At 44.2% G+C, this 15,000-nt stretch overlaps 1 protein-coding gene across 1 annotated transcript in view; it reads left to right on the top strand.

The window, feature by feature from the left end:
* The window catches only part of sorcs3a (sortilin related VPS10 domain containing receptor 3a), a 221,268-nt gene that overhangs the window by 153,956 nt on the left and 52,312 nt on the right, over positions 1–15,000 (top strand). The window contains exons 8-11 of the mRNA XM_076280316.1: positions 4,150–4,239; positions 6,704–6,883; positions 12,653–12,799; positions 14,231–14,333. Of these exons, the coding sequence (XP_076136431.1) occupies positions 4,150–4,239; positions 6,704–6,883; positions 12,653–12,799; positions 14,231–14,333 (520 nt within the window). The remainder of the gene's footprint in view (positions 1–4,149; positions 4,240–6,703; positions 6,884–12,652; positions 12,800–14,230; positions 14,334–15,000) is intronic.

Genomic DNA, 15,000 nt, shown 5'->3' with positions numbered 1-15,000 from the left:
AAAGTGTGTGCTTGTGTGTGTCTGTGTGTGTGTGTGATGGTGTGTGTGTGTGATGGGGGGTGAAAACAGGCATTGCCATATTGTGTTTAGAATGAGTTGCCAGTGCGTAGGACGTGCCTCATTAACCCTGATCTGCATAGCCATATGCCATATATTAAGCATATTTGAAATTAACATATCTCCTAAAGTAAAAAAAATGACTGAAAAATACCCAATTGAATGACATACTATGGGTCATTTGGCCATATTTACAAACATGCTCCTTGTTGTTGGGTTTGGCCCTGGTAGAGGGACTTCACAGGATTCCAAGTCTGTTAAGAGTCAGTGGCTGAAAAATCAATATGACTAGCACATTTACTGATCACCCAACATCATGTCACAGATTTGCAAATGCTTACAGCGCTGGCCGTGAAATTCACTGTTCTGTATAATTGTAATTGTTTTCCCATTCGAAAACAATCTTGGCTGATTACTGTAGCCATTAGCAGAGTCCATCAGTGAACGTGCATTTTAGGCTCACAGTCTGCTTGATGAAATTTAGTGCCTGACTGAGACGAAAGCTAACATTGCAGGCACAAGTTATTGGGCCCTAGAGCCCATCATCTTAGCCTTTCCACCTTTCTATTATATTTTAGTTTGGGCACATACTTATTATGACCGCCGCGCAGCGAAGCGGCGGTCATATAGGTTTAGTCAGATTTAGACGAAACTTGGTGGGCATGTAACCCCATATGGATAGCATGGAACCATCGTTTTTCGTTTTGATCTGTAGCCCCCCCGCTGGACTGCACCCCCCGAAAGGAGGGTAGGGCAGACACAGTTTTCTGTGAATATCTCGAGAACCGTAAGGTTTAGGAGGACCATTTTTTTTTGTAAGTTGATCTCAAGGGGCCATGTCAACCCATTCCATAACCACTCATTTCATGTATAGCGCCACCTAGTTAAACACAAAAAAGTAAAAATGAGGTGTTGTAATCGCAGGTATCTGTGACCTAACATAGTCAAAACTGCACGAAATTGGAAGTGTAGGATCATTATGACACCCTCTGAATGCACGCCAAGTTTCGTGGAATTCCGTTCATGGGGGGCCACACAATAAATTAATTTATGTTACTATACACCAACTGGCCTGTAGGTGGCCGGAGACAGTTTTCTGTGAATATCTCGAGAACCGTAGGGCCTAGGAGGTCCACCTTTTTTTTGTATGTTGATCTCAAGGGGCCATGTCAACCCATCCCATTACCACTTATTTCATGAATAGCGCCACCTAGTTAAAAAGCAAAAATTTAGGTGTTTTCATCACAATATCTCTGGCTGACATGGTCAAAACTGCACGAAATTGAAAGTGTAGGATCATTATGACACCCTCCGAATGCATGCCAAGTTTTGTGTACTTTCGTTCATGGGGGGCCTTACAATAAAATCATTTATGTGTACATTTAGTGACGTACACCAACAAGGATTCCCGGGACACTGAAAGACCGGGGTACACAAAACTTGGTGGGCATGTACCCCCACATGGATAGCATGGAACCGTCATTTTTCGTTTTGATCTGTAGCCCCCCCGCTGGACTGGACCCCCCGAAAGGAGGGTAGGCCAGACACAGTTCTCTGTGAATATCTTGAGAACTGTAGGGCCTAGGATGACCATTTTTTTTCCGTATATTTGCCTCCAGGGGTCATGTTAACCCATTTCATGTGCACACATGTGCACAAACAGATACACACGCACACACACACATTCACAGTAATCATACGTATGACATATACTCACACAGTAGACATATGTACGCTTCCATGCACAGGCACATACGCAGGCACACACACAAGCACGCACACACACAGACACACACACTCACACACACACACACCCACACACATAACATGAACATAACACAAACAATCAAGAATTTCTCAGAATTATGAACAGGCAAGATGGAGGTGGGGTTGTATAAAATGAATTTTACATGTGAAATCTATGAACTAATCATGTTTTGGGACTTGTTGTCTAGCAGATACCAGTGAGAATTGAGTGTGGATAATGCAATTTAGTGAGACAGTTAGAATCATATAGGCCTTTCAGCGTGATTTCTTTTTGTGGAAAAAATGTGCTGGACTGGGCGGCGGTCATATTTTGTACCGCTCTGTGGTACATCTAGTTTTAGTTGGATTACGGGTGACTTGTGGTCCACCTTTTTTTTTATATATATTTTCAAAAAATCACCTCAACTGCTGAAAAAAATATAGTAATAAAAAAGACTGCCATCTGTTTACAAAGCCTAGATTCAGCAAGTTCTAAGTGTCAACATTCATAGATGTGTGTCTTGGGTAGAAGCGTACCGAAAAGAGAAAACAAGAATGTAAAACGCTCTGCTACTCACACTTGTCGAGGCCGCTTCTCTCGCTCTTGTGATATTTTACCCAGGCAGGCTAGTCACACAGTCGTCTGCATTCTTAACGATTGCCTGGCGCGTCACATTAATCACCATTTGTTGCTGTGAAAGTGGAAAAAAAAAATATTAAAATAGAAATTCCGAAAACCCTAATGTGCTGAATACTAAGTAATGCAATTTCTGAGAGGGTTTTAATTTTTTATGCGCTTGAATATTATTTACTTTGACATTGTGCAAATGAGGAGGCCACTGGCATTAGGAATTCAGATGGGGGAGAAATTATTTTGTTCCGCTGGCCACCATTTTAGTCCTCTGTCTCTCATGCCCACCAGGATTTTTATCTTGACCTTCTACACCGGTTCTGTCGTTATCCATGGCTTCTCTTTTTTTATAGTGTCTTACCTTTTTGGACTCTTGGATGTTCTTGTATGTTCTTTTTTCAGACTAGTTCTACAACAACTGCTTGTTTTGTTCACCATCTTGTTGAGGTACAAGTGGAAGGTCTCTCTGGAAGAACATCCCCTCGCATCCAAGTGTTTTTTTTTTTTGCGTCACACTCCAACGAATCTGGGAAAATGGACGGTTTTAAAAAATCAATCCCCCCCCCCCCCCAATTTAGCTTGAAGTTCAGCCGCCTCTGCTTGCCATCGATTGTTGGCCCCTTGCACTCGCTTGTGCACGCGGCCTGCGTTTTGGAGGACACGCTGTTTGCTTGGCGTGCCGTCCACAGCATCCTCATCTTCCTCTTCCCCTTCCTCCTCCTCCTCCTCCTCTTTGTCCTCCCTTTTCCGGCGAAGAGTGCACTTAGTGAGTGGCGCCACAAGAACTAGTAATTGCTTCTGCCATGTCACTGCTTCTGTCATGTCAGAATGAACTCAATGTTTTTTCGATGTCTGCTTTTGTGAACGGCTCTGGCTTATTTGAGTGGGGGGGGGGGTGATCTTGTTAATTGAACTTATGAAATGGGAGGGAGGAGTAGTGGCATTGACACTCTGAAGTTCCCTTGGCTTGTCTTTTTTTGGAGTGTTTTCTTTCTTTCTCTCCTTCTTTCATTCATTCGTTCAATCATTCATTCATTGATTCTTCCTCTGGTTATTTCTTCGATTCATTCGTTTGCGTTCTCGTCCAGAGTGTTAAAGAGCAGAGACTGGATTGCTGCTCCGCGTTCCGCTCGTAGGCGTAGTGCCAGATCACCGCCGGCCTGCATTCTCGCCGAGGCCGCTATCATTAAGCGCGACTGTCGAGCGACAACAGCATGCATTGGTCGGGAGACTTAAAGATTTCCCCCTGACAGAGAATAATGAGACTATTGATTGTCCCGCGAGATATTTACCGACGTTCACCTCGGAGCCCACAAAGGGCATCGACGAGCCCAGGAGAGGCGCACCATCCTCTGAGTGTGTGCCAAGAAAATTCTGTGCTTTTTTCCCCCCTCCCAGAAAGAAGGTTCTACAAAGGGCAACTGAATCAGAGATGCACTCACACACGTACAGGATGCTGGCACAGCAACATGATGAATGGGTGGGATCGGTGGGAGTGAGGGCGTTTCTGTCTCAGAGCTATATTTTACACCCATAACCAAGGCTAAAAAATCCCCATCTAAGTCGCTGCTATCCATTTTTATGTAATTAACAGTGCAGTATTTCACGCCGTAATTAAAACCCAAAATCCACTTTTCGACAGCCTAGCATCCATTTTGCGAGCAATTAGCGGTGCCTTTTGTTGTCTGAGTGGTTTATTTCTCATCAAACTGCAGGTCACCTCGGCTGGACGGGCGTGGTATTACGTTTCCTATCAGAGGGAGGCCTTCATGAGAATTAAACTGCCCAAATATTCCCTTCCCAAGGTAAGTCACATTGCTTGGAGCCTGGAGAGCCCCACTCACCATACCTAAATGTGAAGTAATATGGTTTTAATTGAACATTAACTGTGAATTGTATCTGTCTTTATTCAATTGGAGCTTCATTAATGACTCCTACACATTAGATTGAATTCAGAGAGTCCAGGGAATGGCAAATTAACAGTGATTATGCTGAAGTTGTTCTTGTTCTACAGCACGCAGAGTTTAATGGGTTTTAGCTGACCAGGGGTGCGTTTTGTGAAAGCATTGTTGAGCAACTGTCTGTGTTAATTAGTATTGTTTTGAACAATCTCTTTTTAGTTACCGTAGTGAGTGGTTGCTGAGCAAGTCTTTTGGGAAAACAGTTGTGGTTGTTATTAGAAGCGGCGGCTGAGCCTTCCGACAGAAGATGCTCCTTGGTCGCTTCCTCGATCCGTCTCAGAGTCAAAACCTAAGACAAAGCCTGTTATACTAAAACATACAAACGAAAATCATGCCAACGTGGCAGATGCCCACAGGTGTACAAAACCAGGCTCTGGCCGGATGGATACCAGCCCGAATGGCCCATGTTATGTCTGATGTTCCTCGGATGTTCCCAAACATCGGCCTGTCTGACCTTCCTACTGGTGCACAGGCCTAAGGCACAGTTATGTTATGTACAATAGTATGGACCTCTCCCGTTGTATACTACACACAGAAGTAATATATGAACACATCAGAATACAGTAAGAATACCCCAGAATTCTACAGTCCCCCCTCTTGATTAATTAAAAAAACATAGATTTTTTATAGATCAAACAATCGTAAACAGAGTCTGATGTGTCCTAACAAAAGAAAATAGAAAAATAATAAAACCAAGCATTACTTCTCAGGCACTTTAAGGAAAAGAAAAGAAGTGCAGGCACCTTGAAAGAAAACTTAAAAACTGATTATGTTGCTGATGATTATTTCACATTCTAAGGGTCAAACCAAAGATTCTAGAACAGAGCAAGATAGATCAGTTACGTCATAGGCATGAAGTACGCTCTGAGCTTCATTAATGACTCCTACACATTAGATTGAATTCAGAGAGTCCAGGGAATGGCAAATTAACAGTGATTATGCTGAAGTTGTTCTTGTTCTACAGCACACAGAGTTTAATGGGGTTTAGCTGACCAGGGGTGCGTTTTGTGAAAGCATTGTTGAGCAACTGTTTTGAACAATCTGTTTTTAGTTACCGTAGTGAGTGGTTGCTCAGCAAGTCTTTTGGGAAAACAGTTGTGGTTGTTATTAGAAGCGGCGGCTGAGCCTTATCAGTATCAGTTGAAGGATAGACATGAAAACAACAGTATATATATAGTCATCTATTATAGGGGTGTAGCATCCTCCCAACCCTGGTCCCCCAGTGAGTCCCCGGTTAACCCGTTGCTGCGTGTTCAGCTCCCTTACGGGTGTCCCCAGAAACTCACCCCTAGAACCAGGACTACAGGATTACTCGCCCCCCCCCCCCCCCTTGATTTAGCTTAATTGTAATCATTCTCAAAAATCGGCAATTGTAATTGTATCCTCAGATTAAACATTCCACATATCAGTAATCACACATATTTAATCATAAAAACAATTATAAGACCTGTCCAAGTCTATCACTTTTCATAACATGAGTTTGTGTCAAGAAGAGTCCACTATCAGAACACTCGGGCATGCTCGGGTTCTCGAAGGAAGATTCTACTCTCGGATCCCCAACCTTTCATTTTCCCTCTGACTTCATAAATTCCCCGTCAAAATGAAAGTCTCCCATGAATCTTCCCCCCTCTAGTTCACACCTTACCCCTAAATGAAGATCGGCGGAAAATCAGATAGAACTCGTACCCTCCCCAAGTCCATCATGTTATCGGCAGGTCTACTAGCTTGCAATGGCTCGCATGTATCCACTTTTCTTTGCCCTGGACCTTCACTGCCGACTGTGTTATCAACAAAATCTGATACGGCCCGTCGTACTTTGCCTCTAGCGCTAACCTTTGGGGCTTGTGAATCATCACCCATTGTCCTGGCACTAGAGAGTGCCCACCTTCCGGGGGGTCTCCCCAGGCTTCCAGTTCTTACAGTTCTCTCTTAGTTCTCACAGTTCCCTCAAAGTTCTCTCACAATTCTCTTGTGTCTCCAAATGATTCCAGAGTTGTCAGTTGAACTAATGTTAGCTAGCACGTCACAACTGAACAACGTACTCTATGTGTTCTGACTAAAAGTGGAATTACAGAAAATAAATAGTTGCCCCTTTTTAACCTTCTTTCTCTCATCTTTGTTCTGTTTCTTACAGCATACATATTTTCTGACTTTCATTCATATTTAGGCATCTGCATATGTGGTCTCTCTCTGTCACTCAGTATACAGTATACCTGAGTCTCTCTCTCTCTCTCTCTCTCTCTCTCTCTCTCTCTCTCTCTCTCTCTCTCTCTCTCTCTCTCTCTCTCTCTCTCTCTCTCTCTCTCAGGACATGCACATCATCAGCACGGACGAAGGCCAGGTGTTTGCCGCCGTGCAGGAGTGGAACCAGAACGACACCTACAACATCTACATCTCCGACCCGACAGGCATCTTCTTCACCCTGGCCCTGGAGAATGTCAAGGCCAGCCGCGGCCTCGGGGGCAACAGCATGATCGACCTGTACGAGGTAAGAGTCCACAGTGACTGCCCATGATAGGTAACTCAAAGGGTTGGAGTCATGCTGTTGTAAAGATGTATGCACCCACAAAAGGATTGAGGTGCTCAAAAAACAAAAAAAAAAGTATGTTATTGTTAACACATAAAAAAATGTCCAAACACTCATTTCAATTCTCCCAAAGGAAATGTTTATTTTATCTATCGCAACGTTTCAACGTTCGGCGTTCAAAGTTCTATCCCAACGTTCTATTTCAACGTTTCAACATTTCGACCGTATAGTGTAAATGAGTCCCAATGTAGAGACATTCATTCACAGTGGCTCTAGTTAAATAGCCTGTGTTTGTCCTATTGTGACTTCTTAGTCCACTAAGTGGCTGATTTGATCCTGATTGACAGACCTGTGCAACATCCCATCCAGAGCTCCTCCTTGTGGTTTTGTAGTGTATGTTTGGAAGTGTTTAGATTTGTTTGTAAGCCATACCAGCGGACGGCACACTGCAGGACATTCAGTAGCTGAGGGATAACTGTGATGTCTCAGCGGACTGGACTCTGACCTGAAACTAACGGGGGGCGGGGGGTCAACAGTTTTCGTGTGAAAAGGGTCTGACCAGGGCTGGACCTATGCTGGCCTCTGTGTGTGTGTGTGTGGGATGGGGGTTAGCATGGGTTGTTCGCACAGCTGGGATGTAAGAGGGGCCCAGTTTGTGTTTGTGTCCACACCATGAGCTCAACGTTTTCCACTCTTGAGCTACTCCCTCGGAGCGGTTGTTTGTGTCCAATCTCCGTTCCGCTTGTTTGCGTCTTTCTATTAGCTACGAGCAGCTCTCGTCGTGCATCACACACATTTAATGAAAAAAAAACAAAAGTCCTCACACCAACACACACAACAAAGTTAGCACATTTTTTTTTTCTTTTCTTTTTGCTTTGTGTTGAGTGTCGGCACAGAAGAAAGGAAGAACAAGACCAAAGAAGATATATCAAAACTCCACAGCTTTAATGATACAAACTTTTTTTTGAAAAGTCAAAGACAAAAAATAGATCATCATATTGTATTTTAGGGGACTTTTTAAGCATAGTTTTTGAACGCGCCTCTTTTAAAGAGAAACCAGCAGGGAGGTGCATGAGAGAGCGAGTACACCTGGGATGCTCTGATGGTTCATAGTCGTGGCAACTTAATTGTGTGCCTCCTCTGAGAGACCCAGCAGAGGATCTAATCACATCTACAAGAGAGAGAGAGAGAGAGAGAGAGAGAGAGAGAGAGAGAGAAAGAAAGAGAGAAAGAAAGAAAGAAAGAAAGAAAAAGTGAGACTAGCAGTAGAGCACTTCCTTGCTAGAACACTTTTGGGAGAAATGTAATAAAATAAAAATAAAACTTGGAACCAAAATTCTTTTGTTAGCGCCCCGTGCCCGGGAGGACTTGAAATCTTAAGACGAAATGGCTCCGAGGACCCTGAGAAGGGAATTATACATTTAAGGGAAAGTAGGAAGCAGGCGGTTCTGGGCCAGAAATGATTTTAAAAAAAGGGGGAAAAAACATTGAGTGGAAAACACAATGGAGAGCGTCTCTGCCTTTGTCCTGAACGCTTCATTTGGCAGTCTCTCAGTGTCTTCGTATTGACGCCAGCTCACAGGGCACCGTAGAAGGCACAGAGTCTGAAGACACATTGGGGTTGTCCTCATGCACCCCCTGTTAGTCAGCCATTTTGAGATAGGTGGGTGTATGTGTGTGTTGGATGGTTGGAGTGGTGTGCTATTAGCAGAGAGATGTAGCTCATTTTGGCAGTCTCACACTCTGTCATGTCAGTCGGTTTTCTGCTGTGGTCGGGGTCCAGACAGTGATTGAATTGTTTGCTTATAGTCCGCTCTGTTTACGCCACAGTCAAATAGAAAGTGGTTTGTCTGGTGTATTTGGTAAATTTGTGTGTGTGTGTGTGTGTGTGTGTGTGTGTGTGTGTGTGTGTGTGTGTGTGTGTGTGTGTGTGTGTGTGTGTGTGTGTGTGTGTGTGTGTAGTGAGGGGTTGCAAACAACAGGATGTAAGTATTTTGGCATGGTGGTGGGGGCAAATCTAGCATCTGCTAAGATTCCCATATTTTCCTCAAAATGACCCAACTTTCCACTCGTATATCACACAAAGAGCCAGCAGTGCAGAAACGAAATAATAAAAAAAAAATTTAGATTTCATGTCTTGCTCAGGGCAGCTAAAAATATCCCCCCTGAATCAGCAGGCGTAGGCAAAGATGACTCGGTTAATGCAGGGAAGCAGAGTGGTGGTGGTGATGGTGGTGGTGGTGGTGCTGTTGGGTGGGTTGCTGAGTGGTGGGGAGTGCCCCCAGCCGGAGGTGGAGATGTGGGCGGCAAGACTGGTGGGAGACTGTGCTTCGTCGTCCCCCCCCCCCCCCCCAGGGCTTCTGAATCAGCAGCTGATCCATATCTGTAATAGATGGTGCCGGGGCTTTCATTAAGGCTGATTGGAGACGGCTCCCTTCCTCCGCCCCTCCTGCGCCGTTCAGCCCGCCGCAGGAGAACGAGGGAGAGAGAGAGCGAGAGAGAGAATGAGAGAATATGAAGGAAATGGTGAGAAAGACAGAAAGAATATAAGAAGGAAAGAAAGAGGGAGAAAGAAAGGGAAGGGAGGAGGAATGAAAGAGACTGAGCAGAATATGGTGAAAAAGGAATGAGAGAGTCAGAGCCGAGAGACAAGACGGGCCGATGTACTAAGACTAGCACTGTTTGCTGCATTTGCCATTACCAGTCTGCAGAAACCGTATGCTAAACCTTCTCTTTTTGCATTTTATTTTCCAATCTGAAGCTCATCTCGTGGTTGCTGCTTTTCTCCACTTCTCTAATGTAATTTGCTTGTGCCCACATAATATGAATAATAACATTCAAACATAGGCAGTTGAAAGGAATCAACTGCGGAGGACAATAAAAGGAAATTAAAAAAAAAATAGCCATCGGGAAATAATGCAATACATGCTAATAAAGTGTCATCAAACGGAGAGATATTGTTGCACAGTAATTCTGCTCCTCTTCAAAACTACTCAAGCATACAGTATGCAGCTATAGCAAACAAATTCAAATCAAGCAGGCATAGGCTATAAGGAAGTGGATGACATGAGGGGAGGTTAAGATATCAAAAAGCCAAACAACCCAGTGGAACAAACAAGTTTGCTTTTGACATAATCCAAATAAGAAAAAAAAAAGGGTTGCTTTGAATACTGGTTTCTGAAAGTTTCTCCTAGTCACACATTTAACGACAGCGTGGATGACACCTGGTTTTAACAGGCAGACCATTTTCACATGTGCGGCCACCCGTAGTTATATACTTTGGAATGTCTTAACTATTGCTGTTAATGCTTATTCTCCCATTGTCTTTGCAGCACAAACGTCTCACTTTTCCCCTGACCTTTCCATAAATCCATATGCATGAGTGAGAAAAGCACAATCTGCCATGCAGCCCTCCTGAGGGAGGCAAAATACACTTTCATTCATGCACGGTCTGTTCGTACATATCGTGTCATATTTTAAGGCGCTGCTAGTGAAGAATTAACAGGCACAAATGATTTTGTACATCTGGCCCAGAGAGAGAGAGAGAGAGGGAGGGAGAAAGAAAGAAAGATGAGGGGGTATTGAAACAAGGAGAGTTGGAGGAGGAGGAGAAGAAAGATCCATTCACCACTTACACTCCTGTCCCATTTATTTCCTTTTGCCCCATGTGAAATATCCCCATCAGAGTCAACTATGCCATTAACGTAATTACAGCAACTACTGGCTCCTTCAGAGAAATAGGGCTGTTCATTTGGGGGCTAATTGAATACCAATGAGGATTTTAGATGTTGATTGGTGTTGTCCTTGGAGTGCTGAGTGTGTGTGTGTGTGTTGTTGTTGTTGTTGTTGTTGTTGTTGTTGTTGTTGTTGTTGTTGTTGTTGTTGTTGCTGTTGCTGTTGTTGTCGTTGTGTACGTGGTGGGCATAGCGGGTATGCCCACATCACTGTGTGGCAGGGACACAAGGGATCTCAGAGAGGTTGTTGGCATAGCGGCAATAGGATAGTGCTTACAGGTGGAAAACCTGACTTTTGTTTGGCCTGATTTGACAGTACAAACAATAGGGGCAGCTGTGTGTGTGTGTGTGTGTGTGTGTGTGTGTGTGTGTGTGTGTGTGTGTGTGTGTGTGTGTGTGTGTGTTTGTGTGTGTGTGATAGAGCAAGAAGGACAAACAGAGCCAGAGAAAGAGAAAAAAGATATCAGATGTAATATGAAAGAGCTGGAGTAAGAAAGTGTGTGTGTGTGTGTGTGTGTGTGTGTGTGAGAGAGAGAGAGAGAGAGAGAGAGAGAGAGTATAGTAAATAATTACCTGTTTGATTGACACCCCTGGTAGAGTGAGTTTTTTTTCCCCTCATTAGTTGTGTCCATCCAGACTCTGTCTTCCCCCGCACCACTGTCAACCAGTCTGCTTATTAGTGCCACTTATACGGCAGGCCTCATGCCAGAGCATGTCTGACCTGTTCTCTTTCACTCTCTCTCTATCCCCCTTTTCTCTCTCTAGCTCTCTCTATCTATCTTCTATCTTTCTCACTCCTCACTCTCAATATATTTAGCTCTATCCCACCATCTCAATTTCTCAGTCTCTTTCTCTCCCTCTCTCTCTCTCTCTCTCTCTCTCTCTCTCTCTCTCTCTCTATCTCCATCAATCCATCTCTCTCTCTCTCTCTCTCTCTCTCTCTGATTCTCTAGCTTTATCTGTGTATCTCTCACTTTTCTTTGTTGCTGTTTTCCCCAGTCTTTCTCTCTGTCTATCTCTTCCCACCCTGTACCCTTCTACCTGTCCACCTGTTCTTCTCTCTATCTTGCTCTTTCTTTCTCTCTCACTCTTTCATTCCATTCGGGTTTCCCCCTGTCTTTCTCTCTCTCCCTCCCTTGTCCTATCCCTGTCCAACACAAACTCTATCTTTATCACCTTTTTCTCTCGCTCTATCTCTCTCTTGGGAAAGTGGTCAGTCGGTTTCAGACAGGTCAACCCAGCTGTTTTTTTTTTTGTTTGAGGGCGTTTTGGATTATTGAAGATGAGGCGAAAGGGGTCCTGACATTGTCATGAGCCTGTGTTGTCCACCTTGGTGGGCATCCTCTGAACTTCCTGAAGAGAATTGCAGTGAGGGGTGAGAGTGGAGTCAGGGAAGCAAGTGGTAACTTGTCGGTCTTTGCGATTTTTAAAGCAACATAGTCAGTACTGAGTGAAAGAAAGAAAGAAAGAAAGAAAGAAAGAAAGAAAGAAAGAGAGAGAAGGGAGTGAGAGTTAAGTCCGTGAGACAGGAATGTTGGAAATTGAACGTTCTAAAGAATATCTGGGTTCCTTGAATTCAACATGGAGTTTTAGAAGCTTACATTGCTGCGGAACAAAATCTTCTGTTAGAATGTTCAAAACTTCCCTGCTGGAAGGTTAACTCTCCATTACTAAACCACTTCTCTATTAAATCACAATGCAACTTTCTCATACTTACACCACAGACAATAAAAGCCTCCAACTGACAAGGTTTACCATTACACTGATAATAAAATAAAAACCTCCTCCCTCTTACTTTTTGACAACCCCTTGTCCTCCATCTCCAATTTCAAACTACACCCTTGAAAATGAAATAAGCCAGTGTGTGATGAGAGAAAGAGAGAGAGAGAGAGAGAGAGAGAGAGAGAGAGGTATGATAAATAAAAATGCTGCCTTTTTGACAGCCTTGGTCAGACGAGGAGTCTTTCAGTAAGCAATTCTCTTTTTCTTCCCCCAGGTAGCAGGCATTAAGGGGATGCTGATCGCCAACCGCAAGCTGGAGAACCAGGTGAAGACCTACATCACCTACAACAAGGGCCGCGACTGGAGACTGCTGCAGGCACCCACCAGCGACATCGAGGGGAACGACATCCACTGCGTCCTGGTGAGACTCGATGACTTACACACCCTCTGACCCCCCCCACCCCCCCCCAAAACAGTGTGCACCCCCCTCTCTCTGACCTATGTGTACAGACAAAGGTTGGGGCAGCACTACACGCCGTTGCATTTTTAAGAGTCCTTTGGTTCAAGTGGTGGGCTGGTTCAATAAAGGGGGCTGAAAATTTTAACCTTCTGACCTATGTGCTTATGAACTTAAGTCCCCCATCCACCCCCCCCCCCCAAACCTAACCCCAACCCCAACCTTTTCCCCACCACCTTGCTAGAATAAAAACCCGCTGACGTTAAAAGAGAAGCTCTGTCTGTCAAATGAGATGAGATGAGATGGGCCGTCACCCTCCCCCCCTCCCCACCCCCGTCAGCGGGTGAGAGCAGATGAAGCAAGGGTGGCCCGCACTGTGCCTCTCTTAAAGACGCCCACAGGCAATTACAGCACACGTCTGGATGTATTAGCAGGGGAATCCCGTCTGTAGGAGGATGGGGAACAGAAGGGCCGGAGCCTGAAGCGTGTCTTTTTTTTAGAGGGGGAGGAGGGGAGGATTGGAGGACAGTGTGTTGGGGGGGGGGTGAATTTAAAAGGGCGTTTTCTTTGTGATACTTTAATTGCCGGTTGCCATTGCTTTTTGATTTCGCCGTTAAATCCTGTTGCCCTTGGTGTCCGCCGCAACAATGTCAGGCAATCAATGGAGAGATGAAAGGGGATGCGCAGATTTCTTTAAATATCTTTATTTATTTATCTCCCCCCCCTCGCCTCTCCGTCTCTCCTCACACACTGATATAATTGTCGACTCTTTTGTCTGTGGGTTCTCCAGAGACAGGACTCGGTGCTTTAATGTCAAGTCCTCCTTGTCATTGTGTTAATGACTAATGATGAAAACAAGCATTGGCCAAAGCACTGGGAGGTGCAAGGGTGTTTGGGAAGGGGGGGGGGGGGGTCGGTGGTGTTAACCAAAAGCTGGGGGATCGATTTGGGTCGTTAGCACTGCTGTGCCCCCCCCCTCCCCCACACACTGAAAAACAAATATGAGGAAAAACAACACAGCGTACAAGAATAGCAAAGGAAATCACATTCTTTGCACCTTCATGGTGCCTTGTAATCTCTGTACTCTGGTCAAACCGTGATTGTGTTTCCCTCCCTTCCTTTAAACACTGTGATTGTAGACACTGGAAAAAAAAAAAAAAAGAGAATTTCTGCTGTGCCTTAACTATCAAGCAGGACTACATATATATTATTTCCCTCCCTGTGAATTGTCTTCAACTCTTTAATGTGTAGCCTGTCATGGTGATTTGCTTTTAGTGACAGGTACATAATAGCTGTGTCAGACTTAATGGACTTCTTGTCATTTTACCTCCAACCAAACCCACCGACCCCAACTCCCCCCCCCCCCCGACCCCACCCTCTCTTCCTCTCCCACAGCCTTTCTGCTCCCTGCACCTTCAACTGCAAATGTCAGAAAACCCATACCTCTCAGGAAGCATAATCAGCAAGAACTCTGCACCCGGAGTCATCGTGGCCACAGGTAACAAGAAGAAAAAAAAAGAAAAAAAAGATGAAAAGGTTTACTAATTTAGTAGCCAAAACTCTCAATGTCTCATTTTTTATTCATGTTAGCCTCACTGTATGTTAATTTTAGCCTAATGCTAATAGTAGACTAAAGCTAATTTCTAGGCCAATGCTACTACTGGTAGTAAAAATAACAGGCCAGGGCTAATACTAGTTGTAGTTGGATAAGGTTTCTTCTGAATTAGACATTTCCATCTCTATTGTGTACTGTTGTGTACATTTTTTAGTTATTTTGGTTACCACATATTAAGTATCAATGTCGCTCGGCAATGCCATACAAGAATTTTCATGATTACACAAACAACTGTAGTGGTTTTTGACACTCAAGAGTCAAAAGCATTGCAAAATCACATATTTGCATTTTTATTACAAGGCATATTTTACTATCTAGCCTTGCACTGCAGAGTAATCTCATTTTGTGATCTGTGTACAATCAACATAGTTCAGAGGCCTTTTTTTAAAGGCTTAAATCCAGAATTAAAATGCATACTGCATAGCTTACTAAGCCCTTTTGGTCTCCCAGTGACTCGTGCAAGGTGATTATGCCTAGTTTATTCTCCATACTGTACGGGCATATACTCTTTTTTTACGCCATTTGTAAAGGAATATGCCCACTGCTGATC

The sequence above is a fragment of the Alosa pseudoharengus genome, unplaced genomic scaffold (assembly GCF_046254945.1).
Source record: "Alosa pseudoharengus isolate Yale_2024_CS ecotype anadromous, Long Island Sound unplaced genomic scaffold, YU_APseudo_1.1 YU_APseudo_1.1_scf_1, whole genome shotgun sequence".
Lineage (NCBI taxonomy): Eukaryota > Metazoa > Chordata > Actinopteri > Clupeiformes > Clupeidae > Alosa > Alosa pseudoharengus.
Note: the sequence above shows the minus strand (reverse complement) of the source record. Positions and strands in the feature narration are given on the sequence as shown.